Source organism: Sebastes fasciatus, chromosome 14 (genome assembly GCF_043250625.1).
Source record: "Sebastes fasciatus isolate fSebFas1 chromosome 14, fSebFas1.pri, whole genome shotgun sequence".
Lineage (NCBI taxonomy): Eukaryota > Metazoa > Chordata > Actinopteri > Perciformes > Sebastidae > Sebastes > Sebastes fasciatus.
In genome coordinates this window covers 30,717,009-30,737,456 of record NC_133808.1, presented here as the reverse complement: position 1 = coordinate 30,737,456, position 20,448 = coordinate 30,717,009, and the positions used below count along the sequence as shown (strand labels likewise).

At 40.2% G+C, this 20,448-nt stretch overlaps 2 protein-coding genes and 1 long non-coding RNA gene across 3 annotated transcripts in view; 1 reads left to right on the top strand and 2 right to left on the bottom strand.

Moving 5' to 3' along the window:
* Nucleotides 1-766: 766 nt before the first annotated feature.
* LOC141781891 (uncharacterized) overlaps nt 767-20,448 on the top strand; it is a 44,583-nt gene continuing 24,901 nt past the window's right edge. Inside the window, exon 1 of the long non-coding RNA XR_012596972.1 lies at nt 767-843. This is a non-coding gene — a long non-coding RNA (uncharacterized LOC141781891). The remainder of the gene's footprint in view (nt 844-20,448) is intronic.
* Nucleotides 3,597-12,746, bottom strand: LOC141781888 (gap junction alpha-3 protein-like). Its single transcript, XM_074657844.1, has 3 exons — nt 10,913-12,746; nt 9,295-9,356; nt 3,597-7,889 (listed from the first exon to the last, which is right to left on the bottom strand). The coding sequence occupies exon 3, from the start codon at nt 7,852-7,854 to the stop codon at nt 6,415-6,417; it is 1,440 nt and encodes a 479-aa protein (XP_074513945.1). The 5' UTR covers nt 7,855-7,889; nt 9,295-9,356; nt 10,913-12,746; the 3' UTR covers nt 3,597-6,414.
* Nucleotides 12,881-19,296, bottom strand: gjb8 (gap junction protein beta 8). The gene is made up of 2 exons (XM_074657845.1): nt 19,107-19,296; nt 12,881-16,484 (listed from the first exon to the last, which is right to left on the bottom strand). The coding sequence occupies exon 2, from the start codon at nt 16,449-16,451 to the stop codon at nt 15,660-15,662; it is 792 nt and encodes a 263-aa protein (XP_074513946.1). The 5' UTR covers nt 16,452-16,484; nt 19,107-19,296; the 3' UTR covers nt 12,881-15,659.

Below are 20,448 nucleotides of genomic sequence, written 5' to 3'. Positions count from 1 at the left end.
CGCTCCGTTTTAGTGCATTTCAATGGAAATGCGTTGCTAGGCAACAGTTTGGGTCCATGTTTAGTTCCTGTCAGCTGATGTTATTCACATACACTACAACAGGAAATAAACTGGGACACATTTAGAATGTTTACGTTTAAAACCGCGTAATGGTCTAAATTTTGTATATTTGTGACATCACAAATGGACAGAAATCCTGACGGCTTGTTTCAAACGCGCAATTTCTGAATACGGGCTGCTGTGTATTTCTCTGTATATTGAGCGTTTTGATTGTTTAACAGTATTTATTAAAGCACCTGCTTTATAATATAAAAGACATGAAAATCTCACTTTTTACAATATTTTACAATATGGGACCTTTAAACCTGCCTCAGTCAATAAATTTGATATTGACATCAAAATAAAATGTTAAAGCCTAGAAATGCTTTTAGTGCCACGATCATGGAGACCAACTCACCAAACAAGCTTTTCCAAACTTTTTAGCCTCCTTTAGCTCATTGTTTTGATTAATTTACAGCTCAGAAATGTACGGTGTGGTTCATTTTTAACCCCCGAAAGCCAAAAAAAGGCTTTGATAACTGTAGCTAGCTATAGCTGCCAAGCACCAAAAGCACGCGGGTTAAAGTAGTTAAGCTTGTTTTGATGTTTTATTTGTCCCCTGGTGGCTAAAAATATATTAACACAGGTTTAAAGGTTTGAGGACACTCCTCCTCCATGAGGATTGAACACACCTGAGTCTGTTTAATCCTCCTCCATGATGATTGAACACACCTGAGTCTGTTTAATACCTGTGGAGCTGTTTGTTGTCTCTCAACAACCTGAAGAAGACTGTCATGTCGAAAGGTTGGTAAATTATTTAATCATTCTACACTAGCAATATTACCTAACATTAGACATGAATGTTCACAGAATTAGTTTTTTCTTTTTGTTTGTTTGTTTGGTTTTTAATTTTCAAACATTTACTGTCTTTACAGGTTATCTGATTTTGTAAACAGTCAGCTAATTTAGCTGTTACAGTAACATTAGCTGGTGTGCATATGATGCTAAAATACAGTGTCAGATTTGCTTCACTCACTAACCAAAAAAACAATGATAATGTATTGAGTGGCATGTGGACAAAACAAGTTAATTTCCAACACTGCCCACAGAATGTGCAGTTTATTTCATTTTAGCTGGCAAAAGTTAGTCAAGAAATAGCTCAACATTTTTGTTTTTACATTTCCGTTCATGTATGGGTTAAAGGGACTATTTGTAACTTTCAGAAATGTCTTGTTAACAGTGACACCTTTGGCCGTTAAGTCAATGAAAGTCAACGTCAGGCTTGCGCTTGTGCTCGCTCTACATAGACATGAACGAGCATCGCTCAACACAGTGAGGAGACACACGTCAGCTAAAAGCACAATATCACTATATTTCAGCTGCTTGGCAGTAATGTTAGCTGACCAGACGAAGGTCTCTCCATGAATCAATGCTGATCCTAGTGTTGGCTTTTCCTGCCTCAGCCTCCCGACCGCGGCCGGAGGGAACGGGGGAGACACCGGAGTTTTGGTCGGAGATGATAACGTTTCTCTCTGCAGAGTTCCGTCACTTCACAAGACACGGGAAACCTCTGTTGGTCTGGAGGAGCTGCAGCAGTTATTTCTGCACAAACGTCCACTGAACATTCACTAGATATTCTCAGAGATAAACTAACTCTTCTGCAGTGTGGAGTGTGCACGCATGCACGTGAGAGGTGGAGCGAGACAGCGAGAACGCGAGCGGTGTGTGAGTGAAGGCAAGCAGGCAGGCACAGGAGCAGACTCCGGCCACACACGAGCGCGCATGGGATCCCGACCCGGTACATTTATACACTTAAAAAGTTACAAACAGTCCCTTTAAATAGATAAGATACGACCTAAAGTAGTCCCTTTAAGAGGTGCTGGATTTTTTCCACTTTCTCACCATGTTTTTATGCTTCGCTCGGCTAAACACTTTTGCATGAGATCTGACTCTTTAAAAGAACAATACCTTTACAATGGCCCTAAAAAACCTTCGGAGTATACTCTAACATTTAGTTAGTCCACGTATTTCTCTTTGTACGTATAGTCTGTTTTATCCGTTGCCCAAAGAACAAAACAAACCTTCCCAGCAGCTGTACATTTCACCCACCTCCATCATGTATTGCACAGTGTTATTAAATTATCACTCAGCTCCAGCCTGAGTTTGTGATAGATGTTTGACTCTCAGGTGCAAGACTGACACGCCCGTCTTATTTTAATTATTCCTGGATGTGGTTCCGAAGTGGGCCTGGCTGTGTGTGTGTTTGTGAGTGAGTGTCTCTGGCTCAGCCTCACATTCTGGCGTTCGCTGTTGGAATGCAGAGCGAGGGAGTGAGCGGTGGCGAGGTCGGAGGTCAAAGAGTCTACAAAGAGAGCAATGACGAAGACACTCAGAGGCTCTCCTGATGCCGATGTGGGCAGCACAGAACCTGAAGAGCAAACAGGAAGTCAGCAGTTTGAATTATCAAGAACTACATGCTACACAGATCTTATCGTCTTCTACCTAGATCTGATCGTCTTCTACACAGATCTGCTCATCTTTTACTTAGATCTGCTCGTCTTCTACCCAGATCTGATTGTCTTCTACCCAGATCTGATCATCTTCTACCCAGATCTGCTCATCTTCTACTTAGATCTGATCGTCTTCTACCCAGATCTGACTCAGTTTAATACAAAATATAATTAACAAATACATTATGATGTATTATTATGGATATATATATATATATATATATATAAGACTTGACTGCTACCCGGCAATGTATATAGTCAAAAATTCCCCCCACAGCTTCAACATTAAAGTAATATACATATTGTAAGGCATCAGTATTATGTAAGGGGTAATGTACAGCGAGCCGGTCATTGTTGTGAAATAAACCCCGACAGGTTTCCACAATAATGACCCGCTAGCTGTACGTTATCCCGCTTATTACACGGCTACTTACTTAAGAAATCAATAATTTGACACAAAATACGGTCCACCAGAGTCCGACATCAGAACTGCACCCATAGCAACGGTCTGTTATACATAGCAACGGTCTGTTAGACATAGCAACGGTCTGTTATACATAGCAACGGTCTGTTATACATAGCAACGGTCTGTTATAAAGAAATAATAGACCGTAGAACGCCGTGATTGACCAATCAGAATCGAGTATTCAACAAAGCCACGTAATAAAATCTAATAATATAATGTACATTATTCTGAAAAGGGCCATTCTGCATAATGAGTACTTTTACGTTGTTTTTAAGTATATTTTGATAACAGTATTTTGTACTTTTACTTAAGTAGTATTTCTACACTGTGGTATTAGTACTTCTTCCACACCCGCAACTCAAGCTGCATGTCTTTCAGGACCATTGAAATAACATGGTGTTTGAACAATTTCCTTTAAGCTGAGACCTAAAATGCAATTCTCATTTATTAATTACTGTCTGAATGCTTTTTGCTCAGGAAAAGTCAAGGTCAAGTCAAGGTGTTTAGGACTCAAGTCTTCACTCTGCGTCGACGTGTGCGGGATCGATGAATTTCATAAAGCCAAAGTGAAAGCAAGAACAACAAAATATGGTACAAAAAATTTATTTAGTAACAGTTTTGTAAACATTTGAGGTAAATGAACATTTACATCAACTTGTTCTTACAAAAGAATCATTCATACACAAGGCACTTCTCTTGTTTTAAGACAGCATTGAAAACAGGTTGCTGTTCTGAGCATCGTGAGATGGTTCCTGTACTCCCTGACGAGCCAGAGAAATCATGCTCTGCATGAAACGTAAGAGGAGAGAGTTATGGAGGAGTCACGTGGGACGACGGGCTTGGAACACAACATCCTGTCAGGGCTTTCGTATGCGGGGTGAGGGAAGGGCCAGCTACCCAGCTAACATCGTCTCAACAGTGGCGTCGTCCGATACGTCCGGTCTGTGAGAACATACTGAGTGAACACACAGAAAAATACCCCAACTGGTTTTTCTCTCTCGCGCTTTTTTATCTTTTTTTAAATCTTCAAACTCATCTGAGCTCGAGATAAATAAATTAATACTGCCTTTTCTGCGTTATAATTTTAAGACATTTTTATTCCTTTGAGGATCATAGAGATTGGCAGTTTTCTCGTCACGCTCGCTCTCACTCTCTCTCTCTTTCTTTCTCTCTCTCGCTCTCTCTCTCTCTCTCTCTCTCTACTACTACCAATATTATCATTGTAAAACAGCAATTTTTCTTTTCCTAAATGTGCAAATCTTTATCAACTACCAAAATGTAAACTTTTTAGGGATCAAAAACAAATGCGGATAACGTTTTTTTTGTCATTTTGAACAAGAAACATGGATTGGGAAAGGCTGCTTTTACTTAATGCGTAGTTGTGTAGGTGTTTATTCTCCTCTCTGTGTTTCTGTTTGCACTAAATGTAAGTAGAGTATGAGACGTTATACCTTTATGGGTACAGATACTCTTACACCATACAGTACCATCATTTTGTAACCCCCGCCCCCCCTAAAAATAAAATAAAAATAAACAGCGGGTACCACTTTTGCTCTTACTCTGGTGTATTAACCTGCACATTATCTGCTGAAAAGTATTGTTCCTATTGCATATTGTGCACAAACATATTAGTACTTAATCGTGTTGTTCTGCCCCGTGAGTGCAATATGTCCGATGCAGATTATTGAGTTTTCACACAGTCTTACTGTGCACTTTAAAACTGCAGCGGAGGTGAACTCACAGGATAAAACCGTGGATTAAGGTTGCTGTAAAGTGAGTGCCTGGGGTTGTGAATGAACCAAACAGCACAATAACACAACAGAGACAGAGGACTGTGGGCTGCTGATGAATTCAGTTAAAAGTTTGGGTTTCTAAAGATCTCTAAGAATCAAGATGAACACAACAAAATAGAAGCCGTCGAGGTCGACTGCACCGTTTGGCGTTTTTTGATACTCGCAAACGCCAAGTCTTGGTTTTTTTTTTTTAATCGTTTCGCAATCACAAACTGACTACTACAAGTATGCAATTTATGAGTCAAATTCAATTTAAAAAAATAGCACTTTTCAGAATAAAACCAATGAAGAAGCACGTGAAATGTGTGACGGTGAAAACTATTTAAAGTTGCTCTCAAACTTTTAGGTGTGATGATTTAAAAAGGGGGATTGTTAGTTTGAGGGCAAAAAATATCTGCCAACTTTCTAACTAAAACAAGTCGAACCAAAGAGCTTTTTATCTGAATGAACAAGGAGAATATTGTTATTCTTTATATTAGATGGTGGCTGCCGTGTATTTGCATAATATCTTCAAGATTCTTTGAAGGCAATATCTTGTGATTTGTGCAGTTAGTGGAGAGCGTTTCTCTTTTCAGACATGTTGATTGAAGGCGACGCTGACGGAGGCAGGTAGTAAAGGACTCTAACAGCATGGTGGGAACGTTTCGATTGACAATGCAGTGCTCGTAGAGACCCAGGTGCATTCTGGGCATCACAGGGGATGACTTCTACCAGCAAATCAGTCCATTACTATCCATTCCATCTCAATTTGCTGCAATGGATCATGGGTAACAACCAAGCTTTGCCATGCAAATCTGTCAGTGAATCGGTGAGTTGTAGGGCTGCACATGCTGGCATGCACAACTACAAGGAACACATGTAATGTTTGTTGATGAAATTTCTTCTTCTTAACACAACAGGTGTTTTGTTTGGTAAAATTCAGGAAGTGCTGCAACAAAAAAGACCTTCCAGGTCAAAGGACAAACGCTGGAACAAGCTGTCGACATGTAGTGCGACACGTGTGCCGATAAAAACAAGATATATGTGGGAATTGTCTGGCGACGCGTCGAATAAGTGATCTGTACAACAATGCCAGCTACCTGTGCTTCCTCCAGGAAAAAAATAAATAAATAAAATATCCAGTTTTGACAAATGATCATTTTCATTCGTAGTAATTTAGTCCTTTTAGGCTCAACAAAAAGAAGAAAAACATCATGAGATCTTCCCCCCAAAACCAAACACGTTTGTCCATTTTGATGCAAAATTATGACATCACAATGTCCTTCGCTCCGTCCACCGCTTGTGAGCAGAGCCTTCTGGCTTCGTAGCACTGCATGATCACATTTTGTATGCATAAATTAAGACCATCCAAAAAACAACAAACCTTGCCTCAACTACTCTGCAACTCACCGATTGCACTAAATCAACGACTGCTGCCGATCAAGTCATTTCACATTTGCCTAAACCTCTCTTGTCACCTAGCCTTCTTTTTTATTTAATTTTTTATTGCTTTATGCATGTGTGAGATTTCTTTTTGTCTGAGGATCACTGTGTTTGGGGGGTGGGGTTTTGTGGCAGCAGGGTGTTGGTCAGGGAGGGTTTAGGGACATGAAAGGGCTGAAGAGATTCAGACAGCCAGGTCGCTCGGCCTGGCCCTGATGCTGCTGCTCTTGCTGGCCCGACTGAGCCGCCGAGGGTCTGTGCTGACCGTTACTGGAGGCTCGTGCATCTCCACGGTGGTGGTGGTGACATGGCCTTCCTCCTGCTCGCTCTTCCCCCCGCTCCAGCTGCCTGCGTTGGACGCAGCGCCGCGGCTGCTGCTTCTGCCGCTGCTGGAGGCGGCAGTGGCGGTCGAGTTGGTGTTGTTGGTGTTACTGGTGGTGTTGCTGGGCAGAGGGAGCAGCGCAGCGTCGACAGGCCGCTGCTCCTTGTCAGTGCTAGTGGAGGAAGAGGAGGATGGGGAGGGGGAGGTGGCCTTCATCTCCCGAGTCTGCTGCTCGGTGGCCAGGTTGGCCCAGTTCTGCTGCGTGGCCAGCCTGTGGTTGTTGTTGTTGCTGATGTAGTAGTGGGACGAGGGGGAGGGCTGGCGTAGCGACTCCTCCTGCTGGAGTTCGTCCATCTTGAACTCTGCCGCCGAGGGCACGGCCGCCGCCCCCATGGGCGGCAGGAACGCCCCGCTGCCCGCCGTCACATCCGTGTAGTTAGGAGGGTAGCTGAGGCTGGATGGGGCAGTTCTGGAGGCCGAGGCCAAGCACTCGGGCTCTGCAATGTTGACGCGGCGCAGCGACTCGCGGTCGGGGGCACCCTCATTTCTCATGCCCTGTTTAACTTTCTTCCATCCGAGGTGATAGATCTCTAACAAATTCAGCAAAAGAGACACGCAAGCCACCACAAGCATAAATATAATAAAAATAGTCTTTTCAGTGGGCCTCGATATGAAGCAGTCAACGGTGTTGGGGCAGGGCCAACGTGCACACTTGTACAGGGGCCTCAGCTGGAAGCCATAGAGGAAATACTGGCCCAAAATGAATCCCACTTCAAACAGGGTCTTGAAAATAATGTTGAACACATAGGTACGCAGCAACGCGCCTCTGATACGGATTTTGCCGTGCTCATCCCTGATTGGCCGTTTCTCCTTCTTGCCGCCGCCGCCTCCTCCTCCTCCTCCAGCTCCTCCACCATTTCTATAAAGGAGTTCTTTCTCCTCTTGGAACCTGTTCGCTTTGCGCATCTCCTCCTCCTTCTCTTTCCGCTTCTCCTCCATGCGGACGATGTGTAGCACGTGGCCCAGGTAGATGAGGGTCGGCGTGGACACGAAGATAATCTGCAGCACCCAGAAGCGGATGTGCGAGATGGGGAAGGCCTCGTCGTAGCAGACATTCTCGCAACCGGGCTGCTGGGTGTTGCAGGTGAAGTCGGACTGCTCATCGCCCCAGACCTCTTCGGCCGCCGCCCCCAGCACCAGGATCCTGAAGATGAAGAGGACAGTCAGCCAGACTTTGCCGATGACCGTTGAGTGCTCCTGAGCGTTCTCCAACAGCCGCCCCAGAAAGCTCCAGTCGCCCATGCTTCAAGATTTCTAGCCTATGGAGAAAGTACAGGCTGGAGTGGACAACGAAAGGGGGGAGGATGGCAAAACAAAAAAGAAAGTTAAAGAAATGAATCTGTACTGAAAGTTGGTCTGAACATTTTATCATGTTGAGGCCTCACCCCGACGTTAAACACTCGACACATACGAACACACAGGAAGACACACGGAGGAGAGCGGAGGCGTCGACTACACTCCGACATATTTCTCTTTTTCATAAAAACGCTACGAAGATCTTTACGAAAACCGCCAACGTAGACGTCGGATATATGAATCGAAACGCGGCATTCGCTTCAAACACAGACGCTTTTTCAGCAGCTCTGTATACTGTATAGGCCACCTGTTTGACTGAACCCTGGTTCACTCTCCCTTTCTCTCCCTCTCTCTCTCTCTCTCTCTCTATGTCAGGCCTGTCTCTCTCTCTCACCTGCTCGCTCCACTGCCCAGCAGGCATGTGCTGAGATCAACATTATAATGTTCGAAAACAGCGTTTAGCAGAGATGGGGCTCTGGTGTGGCACATGCACACACACACACACACACACACACACACACACACACACACACACACACACACACACACAGAAACAAATACTCACATGCACGCCACCCTCCCTTCCTCTGTCGACTGTAACACTAAAGCCACAGGGATCAAACAGTTTTACTGTAATTACAAAAGATAGTAATGTAATAGTGTGATGAGTTTAAGGCATAAGCTGTTTTTAAGTTTCAAAAACTCTGAGTGGAGATTTGAAAAGACTTGTTATTGTCATTATCGATTAATCTTTCATTTTTTATTTTATTAATTTAATTATTCAGACTTTAAAATGTCATAAAAATCCAAGTTGATGTCTTTTTGTTCATACAATCCCAAATATATTTAAAAAAACGATATAAAATAGAGAAAATGAGCATCGTCACATTTGGAAAGCTGAAACCAGAGGAACTTTGGTGATTTTGCTTAATAAATTACTTGATTCGTTGAATTATTCAGATTTCGAAAATGTCAGAAAAATCCAGGTTGTGGTGTTGAATAGTTTGTTTTGTTCAAATAATCCCAAATATATTAAAAAACAATTATATAAAACAGAGAAAATTAGGATATCCGCAAATTTTTAAAAGCCGAAATCAGAGGATGTTTGGCTATTTTGCTTAATAAATGACTTAATTATTCGATTACACAAACTTGTGTCAATTAATTTTTTGTTGACTGTCTCATCCTCCTAGCATTGCATTTAAGTTTATACCTGCCATTTAAAACAAGATCTTCAAACTACATTTGATGCAGATATCTTCTGTCTTCTTCTGGGATAGACGAGTACTATTCTTATTCTTTACGTATTTTAGACAGTATTATGCACATGAAACAAACACTATTCATACAACAAATTCAACACACACGAGCACAGGAGAAACTTACTAAAATATTCTTGTATTAAAGGTAATAAATCCATCGACTAGGGTTCACAATATGTATGACACCTGGAAGAGAAAACACATTATTAATTTCCTTTCTTTCAGACTTTGGATCAAATGATTAGCAGATTAAAAACAAGTTGCATGTTTTGATCAATAATTAAAATAGATCCAGATTAGAAACATGTTTCATCAGTTTCCATATGAAACTCCAGATATAAACATTGGTAATAAGTGGTATAATAATGGTATAAGTTTGGGTTGACACTGCAGCATTTGAAGCCAGAGAGAGTCAGAAAGTCTAGCACCATTTGACTTTATGATGACTTAATTACACTGTAAATAATTTGCTGTTAATTTATAGCAGGATTTCAAACCTGTTAATCCTGAATACCTATTAAATGATGCTATTTTTTTTAACTGAACTATAATGCATTCTTAAAAAACAGCACTTTACTGCTGATCAACTGTCTAAAGTATCATCAGTAACAGTTTCATGCAGTATTTGTTTAATTCTGGGACCTGATCTGCTCATATGAGGCTTGTACATTGTACATGATTGTAAAATCAGTGAATTAGCTTTATTGTTCTTCACTCACATGTTGTTCTGGTTTGCATTCTGTGCTTGTAGCAGCTAGAGACACACATGTTGGGAACAACAAGTCTATTATAGCCTTTTCCCTAACAAGTGCCTTTAGTTGTATTTAGTGTGACTATTCCTATGTCTGTAACCTGCTAAGTCTATTCATCTGGGCAAAAAATAATGTTTATTAAAATGTATGTAACACATAAATAGTGCATTAAAAGAAATCAGTAAGATAATGTAAAAGAAAGATGAAAAAAACAGCTATATAATGTATCTTTAAACAGTAAATTAACTGTAAAATACTGTGACATTAATAAAAGTATTTTTCATTAACAGTACAAAGCTGTAAATGTCAGTGACATTATAATAATGTTAATTTTACAGTAACATAAAGGCAACCCTGCTGCCAGTTCTTTACTCTTATTTTACTGGGAAATTCACCTGTAGGCCCATAAAATAATATTTTCCATTCTAATAATAAAAACACTGATGTATGTGTTTCCTAACCCTAATATAAATATTAATATATTTTTAATATTTGACCTTTTTTAATAATAATAAAAACACTGAGTGTTTCCAGGGAAAACTATTTGGGGTTATAATATGGTGACAGTTATAAACACTACACTAAATGTGTACTTGTGTTTCCACATTATGACAAAATATATGGTGACAATTTTTATTTTTTTTTGTAATATAAAATGCAACATAGATTACAAATATTTTTCAATATTTGACCTTTTTCCATTCTAATAATAATAAAAACACTGATGTTTACTGTTTGAATGCATTTAAACACTACAATATTGCTCTTTTTCATGTTGCACCTTTTAGTGGTAAATCAATTTTCTCTCAGTTCCAAACAGGAATTTGAGGCATTTCTGTAACAGACAGAGGTTGAAACACAAAGCCAAACCTGCTGCCAGGCTGACAATACAGACTGTGCCAGAGTGCCCAGACTCCCTTTAAGCTTTGTGAGGCTTTTGTGTGTCTCTCTTCTTGTTTAGTACAAACTGAAGCAACTCTTTTTAATTACCTGATCACATCCTTCATGCAAATCCATCTGCCATCATTGGTGCCATCGTTTGAGTGCGTTGAAAAGCTGCTGCAGAGACCTGAAACCCAAAAACCTGTCTTCTCTCTGTCAGCACAACAACTCTTTTAAAATGCTGCTTCTTAAACTTATTCATGCACAAACTTCTCCAGTCTTGTCTGGCTTTGTTTGTCTCCAACTTTGCGCGTAAAAGTGAAAGTGTTTCTCCTGTTGTTGTAGTTAGTTTTTGGAGTCAGCAGGGAGTCTTTGGAGATGGAGCTGCTCGGTTAACTCGGTGGTTAAACGGAGCTGCCTCCCGTTTCCAGCCATGTCTGGACTGTCACATTGTGTGACCATGCATGAGTGAATCCACAGAGTCATCAGGCTGTCGGTGTCACACCACGCCCCCTGCAAACCTCCAACCTCTCTCTCCAAAAAAACAAAAAACCTGTGCGTAAAATGTGCGCAAATGTTGCCACAAAACTTTTACGCGCAATTTGATCGAAAACCTGAACATGCTCTGAACATTTAACCCCCAAACCCTTCAATCTCCAGCAACAATCAATCTATAATTTAACAATTATAATAGCTATTAGCTATAATTTAAAGGTCCCATATTATAAAAAAGTGAGTTTCTTTTTATTATAAAGCAGGCTTAAAGGGACTGTTTGTAACTTTCAGAAATGCTTGTTAACAGCGACACTTGTGGCCGTTAAGTCAACGAAAGTCAGCGTCCTGTTGCTCGCGCTTGTGCTCGCTCTACATAGACATGAACGAGCATCGCTCAAAACAGTGAGGCGACACACGTCAGCTAAAAGCACCATATCACTCTATATTTCAGCTGCTTGGCAGTAATGTTAGCTGACCAGACGAAGGTCTCTCCATGAATCAATGCTGATCCTAGTGTTGGCTTTTCCTGCCTCAGCCTCCGGGGCTGAAGCAGGAAAAGAAACGTTATCGTCTCCGACCGGGTGCCCGAGGGAGACACCGGCACCCGGTCAGAGACGATAACGTTTCTCTCTGCGGAGCCCCGTCACTTCACAAGACACGGGAAACCTCTGTTGGTCTGGAGGAGCTGCAGCAGTTATTTTTGCACAAACATCCACTGTACATTCACTAGATATTCTCGGAGCTAAACTAAGTCTCCTGCAGTGTGGAGTGTGTGCGCATGAACATCTAGAGGTGGAGCGAGACAGCGAGAACGCGAGCGGTGTGTTAGTGAAGGCAGGCAGAGGAGCAGACTCCGGCCACACGTGAGCGCGCATGGGATCCCGACCTGGTAGATTAATACGTGTAAAAAGTTACAAACAGTCCCTTTAAGTCCTTTATAAATACTGTGAAAGTATCGAAACACTCGATCCACAGGGAAATACACACACAGCCTGTATTCAGACACTCTGCATTTGAAACAAGCTGTCAGGATTTCTGCCCATTTGTGATGTCACAAATATACAATATTTAGACCCTTTACACAGATTTAAACATAAACATTCTAAATGTGTCCCAGTTTATTTCCTGTTGCAGTGTATGTGAATGACATCAGCTGACAGGAAGTAAACCTGGACCCAAGCTGTTGCCTAGCAACGCATTTCTGTTGCAATTCAGTTGCAATTCCGTCAAAATGTGCTAAAACGGAGCGTTTCAGACAGAGGGTGAATACCGGTATATTCAGGCCGACGGTTTGAGGAAAATAAAGTTGTTTTTTTAACATTACAGCATGTAAACATGTTCTAGTAGAAACACAAAATACAAGTATGAACCTGAAAATGAGCATGATATGGGACCTTTAAGAGAAAAAGCACCATTGAACTAAGGTTGACCTTATAGACACACTGCACTCTGTTCATTTAAAATAACCTGCTGATTCAAATGAACAAATTGTGGTGAAAAATACAAAGTGAGCGTGATACAATATCAATCTGTTATGATATCCCCTGCAGACATACTGTACAAGAAACATGAGCCACACAGTTGTTGTTGTTTTTTTGTTTTTTTTACTGATTTATAAGAAAAAAGTATCACAGAGCAAAAAAAAAAGACTTCAAGGATCAAAGTGCGAATGTGATAAAAACATCTCAGGTACAAAACACAAACATTTTGAATTTCTTCATTTCTTGCTCAGTTCATTAGTACGTTGTTTTATTTATTGTCTGTTAAAAGCAGAATAACTAAATCTTTTAGATTGTGGAAGGATAGAACAAAATGTTAAAATGATCAGAAACTGGTCCCTTAAAAAAGTCACTGCTGTCACAAATGTCGCATCAAAATGTCATTTGGCTGTTACAGAAAGCAAAAGGTCAAAGGTCAGAGCAAAAACAAAACAACTTTTTAAAATATAAATCTGCATCAGAGTAGTTTGTCTGCGACGATGCATGACGTTTTGGGATATTTAGTCAACAATATTCTTAAAAATGTTAATTACACTTCATGCTGAAACTGCATCAGTTATGTAACACCAACATGTGACTTTTATAATTTATTATCTCACATATCCAATCTAATCACCATCCTCCGTTCATAAAAAGTGATTTTTTTATTTTATTTTTAACAACACAGATGTGACTAATCCCACTCAGCTATTCCTGGATGGGACGGAGAGGACAAAGACATTTTTTCTACTGTTGAGATGGGCGAGCGGTGATTAGCGTGGCAGCTAAAATAAGGCACATGTTGAAAGCTGATACAGCCAGCACACACTGCAGTACACACTGCAGCAACAATAATAATAATACAACTCCAAATAACACAGGACCAACAGGACTATACTTCTGGACGGGGTTTCAAAAGAGCGCTAACTTGAATAATATTGGGTTTAGGAATCAGCCAATAATTATAATAGTAATAATAATAAAGATCCTTCGGGGGAAATCCCATAACACTTTTTTTTGAGGCTTTAACTTTATAATCCTGCATTTTTTTGAAAGAACTTCTTGGAAGGTAAAAACGTCTCCAGGAGGTAAAAACAAATGTTCCAAAAATGCAAAAATATGGAGTGAAATATTCATTGATTTGAATCTGGAAATCACTGTGAGTCTGACTGATTTATTATCCTTCTAGTTGAGCATCTTGACTGTAATTCAAAATAATGTTTTGTGTGTTTTAACAGCACTCATTATGTCAGAATTCATATTTCTGTCATGTGACATTGGTCCAAATCCAGATCAATAATGCAATATGTTCTGTCACACCAGTATTTTCTTTTCTTTTTTGTACAATAACTTTTATTTAAAAAAAACCTCCTGTTGTAAATTAGTCTTTCACTACAAACACAGTGCATCTGGTCCTTGTGCATAAATGTTAAAATTATATAAATTCTAATCCTTCTGTGATGTTCACATCAAACTAAACTAAACTAACTCATTTGGGGAAGTTTCTAGCACTTGCTGACTTCAGAATAAAAACATATTTTACAGTCCAAACATACATATTTTCCCATATTTGTATTATCTGGCGTGCATGTACACATTCTCAGTGTGTTAAGGTGGTTTAACTCAGTGATTCTCAAAGTGGGGTCTGTAAAAAAACAAGCATACTGTGTCCATTACTCCGAACTACGTTAGCTTTGGGCCAATAGAAACTCTGATATGATTGTGACACACAGAAATAAGTCAATTTGAGTAAAATCCTCCTCTGTTTAAAGTGGTATTAACGTTAAATAACATTGCAAATGTCCCCGTTGTGGTTAACTAATAAAGGACTATCTCATCTTAACATGATTCAAATTGAAATGTTCGTCAATAGTTCGAATTGCATCTTATAGTAGAAATGGAAGTAAACATTATGCTCAATCGGTGTTACGATGAAGAAGGGGTTCCCTGTAAGCGGTCCCTGGCCCCCCCAAAATAGTTTGAGAACCACTGGTTTAACTCTCGCAAAGAAAACACTTCAAACACCGTCAGTTCAAGTAAAAGACAAAAGACATTCGGATTTGATTTGAACAGCAAAAGAGCATCAAATCTGTGAAACTACTAGTGGGTAGACTTCATCAGCATAATCTCATCTTTGTGCAACACACTTCTCCATAATTATAAACCAAAAAGCATTATTTATATAAAGTTATTCAACTATGAATTTTCAAACTTCATGCTATACAGTCACTTCATTCAATACAGCAGGATCTGCTTTTATCAATTACTGTAAAACACGTGTTTAAAATCAAAACGTCAGCTCTCGTAAACTAGACACTAAAAACATAATCACATAATCTGCTTAATTTTTCATGATTTCTTCAACGCCAAAATAAATCCTTCAGGCTCTGAGGAAGCCGTTTGTGCTCTCAGAGGTTCCACTTAGAACCACTAGATGTCAGCGTAGACTCATTCTTCAAACTTCGAAACATTCAAACAACTTCAAACTGTTAAACAATAAATTAAAAACGCTGTCGACCATCTACTGGGTGAAAAGTAAGGTCACGCGTGTGATGATGTGGATGATCCACAGACGCAAAGATACTATTTTAAATGAAAACCTGGAACAGGCTCTTAAAGTAACACTCACTGTTGGGAACATTTTTACCTTTTTTTGCACTATAGGGAAGAACCTCTGACTTCCTTTAGTGGCAGTAAACTAATTTTAATCCCCCACAGTCTCAAAATCTGCTTCAGAAGCTGTTTCACCTCCCCATGAGACAATTAAACTTCAAAACAAACTGGTGGATGCTCACATTTAGAGCCTAAATACCAAACTGTGACCATTAAAGGTGGTCCTTCTTCTTCTTCTGTGGTGCCACCCCACCACTGATGGCTGTCCTTCAACACATCTTGTTGCTGCTGGTATCCGTGGTGGAAGACAACAGCATCTCGTTCTTCTCGTTCTGCGTCATGCTTTCCGTATGGGCGTACGGGTGTTCCCGCTTGTTCCTCCTCCTTGCCGTGCACCTCAAGAACGCCTTGACGATGAGGTAGCACAGCTCGGCCACGTTCAGCACCATGCAGATGGACGACGAGGACACCATGAAGATGGTGAAGATGGTCTTCTCCGTGGGCCTGGAGATGAAGCAGTCCACCTTGTTGGGGCACGGCCACTGCTCGCACTTCACCAGCCGGGGCATCTGGAAGCCGCCGTAGACGAAGTAGAGCGCGTACATGAAGCCGCCCTCGAAGATGAGGCGGAAGAACAAGCTGCTGGTGTAGGTCCACCACAGCGGGCCCGTGATGGGCAGACGCCTCTTCTTCAGCGTCTCCAGGTCGCTACTCGTCGGCTTATCGGTGCCGTTGGAGGCCAGCATGGTCCTCTTGTCCCCGCGGTTCCTGTAGGCCACGTGCATGGCCACTAGCAGGGCCGGCGTGGACACGAAGATCAGCTGCAGGCACCACAGGCGGATGTGCGACACAGGGAAGAAGTGGTCGTAGCAGACGTTTTTACAGCCGGGCTGCTGCGTGTTGCATGTGAAGTCCGACTGCTCGTCGCCCCAGACGCTCTCGGCGGCCAGAACCAGGATGGTGATGCGGAAGATGAAAAGGACAGAAAGCCAGATCTTTCCTAGACTGGTGGAGTGTTTGTTGACGCCGCCCAGCTGGGCGTAGAGCACCCCCCAACTCATAGTGGCGAAGAGGACTCTGGAAGCTCAGACGACCTGGAGAAGGAAGGAAGTCAGCAGAAAGTTAACAGCCGAGAAAACCCACAATTCAGTTTGTTGATGACGAACATCTGAGCGTCTACCTTTTAGAGATGCACCGATACCGATACTATCAGATGTCAGTCCGATACAAACTCAAATATTGGTGACAATAGACCAACCTGGTATCGGATACCACTATTTTAATAAATAACAATTCACTACATGTATGTCTATGTATTTATATATATTAAAGTAAGGAAAGCGGTGTGTCAAGATGGCGTTGTAGCTCTGGGAATACAAGGAGCTGAAAGTGGTTATATTCCACCGCAGAGCTACATGTAACGTCTCTAATATGTAGTGCGTTTGTGTTTCACGCTCTAGTTGTAAACGTGCAGTAACAGAAGAAAAAAAGTTCAAACGCAAAAGAACAAAACTAGGTAAAAGTGACTGAGTGAGTGCCATCTTGAGATTACAGCAGCAGTAACAGGATTCAGTCAGGCCTGATGTTTCCTTACACATAACAGAGTCACTTCCACACAGTGAAGCATACAGATGATTAATTAAACACTGGTATCAGATCAGTACTCCAAAGCCCAGGTAACGCTATCGGTATCGGGACTGAAAAAGTCAGATCGGTGCATCCCGTCTATGGTATCAAATAACATAATCATGATGCCGTAGACATCCAGGAATCGAGCAAATCTAAGCAAGTAAACTAAGGGAAGGTGAGAGAGTTAGTCCTTCAGTGCAGCCGTGCGTCAGACGGTTCTGGCCTCCAACCACGTCGTCCATTAATTCCTGATAATGAACCCCTAGTCGGGCATTATCCCTTATGAATAATGATTAAATTATGTTAGCGGTGGTAATGCAGAGTAAAATATTGTTGAATCTCTGTGTAGATGTAGGACAGCGGTGATACTCCTGCACTTTCTGACTTGAGTGCTCTATAAAATGACAAACTGATAACTTTTCCATGTTGTCTGTATCGCTATCTGGCTGCTAAAAATTATGCTCTAAATGATACCAAAAAGACTACAAGACACTGGTCTTATAGACTTTATAGATCTGGTCCCTTTTTGACTTTGCAGTGCCGCATAAATCTATCATAGACCCGGACCTCTGTGTCCCAGGGTTTGGCTCTTGACTCATGACTTGTTGTCAAACTTTACTCTTTACTAAACATTGTTAAAAACATAAAAATACCAAAAACTAATCTACTAAAACAGGAGCTGTAGGCCAACAACAACAGGTAGAACTCTTCAGACAGTTTGAAGTCCTGTGAGAGAGGTAGGGATGCACTGATAGCGATACCTGGTCTTTGGGTATCGGCCGATACCGAGAAGAGATCTGATATCAGTTATTAATTAATCCATTTGTGCCCGCAACTAAAATTTTTAATTTCCTTTAGTGGAAGTGTTCTCCTCTAAGCACAAATGTGAAGAAATTGTCAAAATCGATCAAACCGTTCGGCTGAAAAGTGAGTTTTTTTTATTATATTATATCTAGTCTTTGGGCACATGATGGGACTGTTTTTGCAATTATTTTAAGAACAAACATCAAAGACTAATTATATATAAGATAAGTAGGAGTACAATCAAGTATTTGGAATCTATGAACTCATAACAAGTTGAATATTAAAGATATGCACACATGTGCAGTGTAAAAGAAATATTTCATATGGAAAACATTTAATAAACACAAAGTTAGCGTTTTTAATTTTTCAAAAATCCTGACTTTGACTGTTGACTATTTGGGCACAAATGGGTTAATATGCTGTATATGCCTCACTGTGGAAGTGACAGGGATCATTCTGTATGTGTAAGACAACATCAGGCCTGACCTAAACATTGCTTTCCTAACTTTGTAAAACAAAATGTAACAAATAAATATATATAGATATAAAACTAGTGAATTGTTATTTATTAAACGGACAATTTAAAACACCTGATCCAGCTATTTGAGTTTGTATCGGACCAATATCTGATACTAGAATCGGTATCGGTGCATCTCTAACATAGACACTCAATAATTGAGCTTCATATTGCTGTGTGACATAACTTCAGTCTACACTAAATACATAAAAAAGGCATTTTCTAAAGGAATTTATTAGTTTCTGAAAAGAAAAAACACCCAAATTCCCTCAAAACTTCCTCTTTTTAATCAGATCCCACACATTTAGGTTATTCTATGTGATCTTCTTTGGATAAATAATGTAATAGCTACTATAACTAATGTAAAACTACTTTTAAAGGTGCAGTACTTTTCTGAAACTATGCTGTTTGTACTGCTTGGCAGTGATTTATTTTAATGCTGAAGTTAGTAGTAAGAAATGGAGGCGATATCTTTGGTCTTATCTGGAAACTTAATTTAATCTTTCATCTTTAACAATGTTTTCGCATATCAGTAATTGATTTAAAGATCTTAACATTTGATTATTAAAAGGGTTTTTTCTTTGTGATACAATTCAATTTTACCTTCAATAAATGTACAATCTTTCTTCAGACATAAACAAACGTACTAGACGAAAGGCCAACATTATAATTATTAACACAAGTAGTGTTGGCCTGTTGTTGTTGTTATAATTATAGACTACTAAAATTAGTACAAATTAGTGCAACGAGTTCATAAATAACTCACCTGTCTCTGTGGATGTTAATCCCCAAAGAATATCAATAATGTTCCATGAAGAGAAAAAACTGTGAATCCTTTATTTATGCTGCGATGTGAAGTAGATTTGTAGATTCGTCCCGCTTGCTCCTCCGGTATTTAGGGACGAAGTGTGACTGGTTTCTCGTCCTCCAGCTGACTGAGACTCACACCTGATCCTCACTGGCTTTTCTAAGGTTGCATGGTTAGTCCTGCAGACTGGGAGGGACCGGGATCAGGGTGGGGCCTGCCGGTTCTACTCCACTTTCTTGTTTAGTGCATGATGACTAGTGAGTTTCATAATTAGCAGAAAGATGCTGTAATTGTAGGAACATTCGTGAGATAATTGGGTCAATGGTTCAGTTTTGTTAATAGAGGTAAAGGCAGGGCGTGGAAGAAATAGAGTACTCCGATTTTTACTATACTATAGTAAGTAAAAGAAGCAATAGCCTACTAGAATGTAAAAATGCTCTGTTACAAGTAAAAATAAGGCATAACATTTTTTAATTTAAGTAAAAGTTATGGCTGTCGAAGCATCTCGATAATAACGTGTTAACGCAAATTTGGTTTAACGCCACTAATTTCTTTAACACATTAACACAACTTGCGATTTTTAGGTTGAAGAAGCTCAGTTTTAAAGCTAGAGTGAATATAAATAATAATAATATAAACTAGAAAACCTGATGAATCCATCGGTACCAACCATGTCATACTAGCTTGTTGCAAGGAGTTAAATAACGCTCCAAACACACGCTACATTTTGGGAAAAAACTGTCATGTCCATTTTCAAAGGGGTCCCTTGACCTCTGACCTTCAGATGTGTGAATGTAAATGGGTTCTATGGGTACCCACGAGTCTCCCCTTTACAGACATGCCCACTTTATGATAATCACATGCAGTTTGGGGCAAGTCATAGACAAGTCAGCACACTGACACACTGACAGCTGTTGTTGCCTGTTGGGCTGCAGTTTGACATGTTATGATTGGAGCATATTTTTCAGATATTTTTCTTACTTTTTTCTGACATTTTTTTTGGCTTTTTTTTGGACAGTTGTCGGAGATTTGTCAGACATTTGTCGTACTTTTTTCGGACATATTTCGGACATTTTTCAGACATTTTTTCTGATATTTTTCAGACATTTATTTGGACATGCTAAGTCTATATGCTAAATGCAGTACCTGTGAGGGTTTCTGGACAATATCTGTCATTGTTTTGTGTTGTTAATTGATTTCCAATAATAAATATATACATACATTTTGCATAAAGCAGCATATTTGACCACTCCCATGTTGATAAGAGGATTAAATACTTGACAAATCTCCCTTTAAGTGT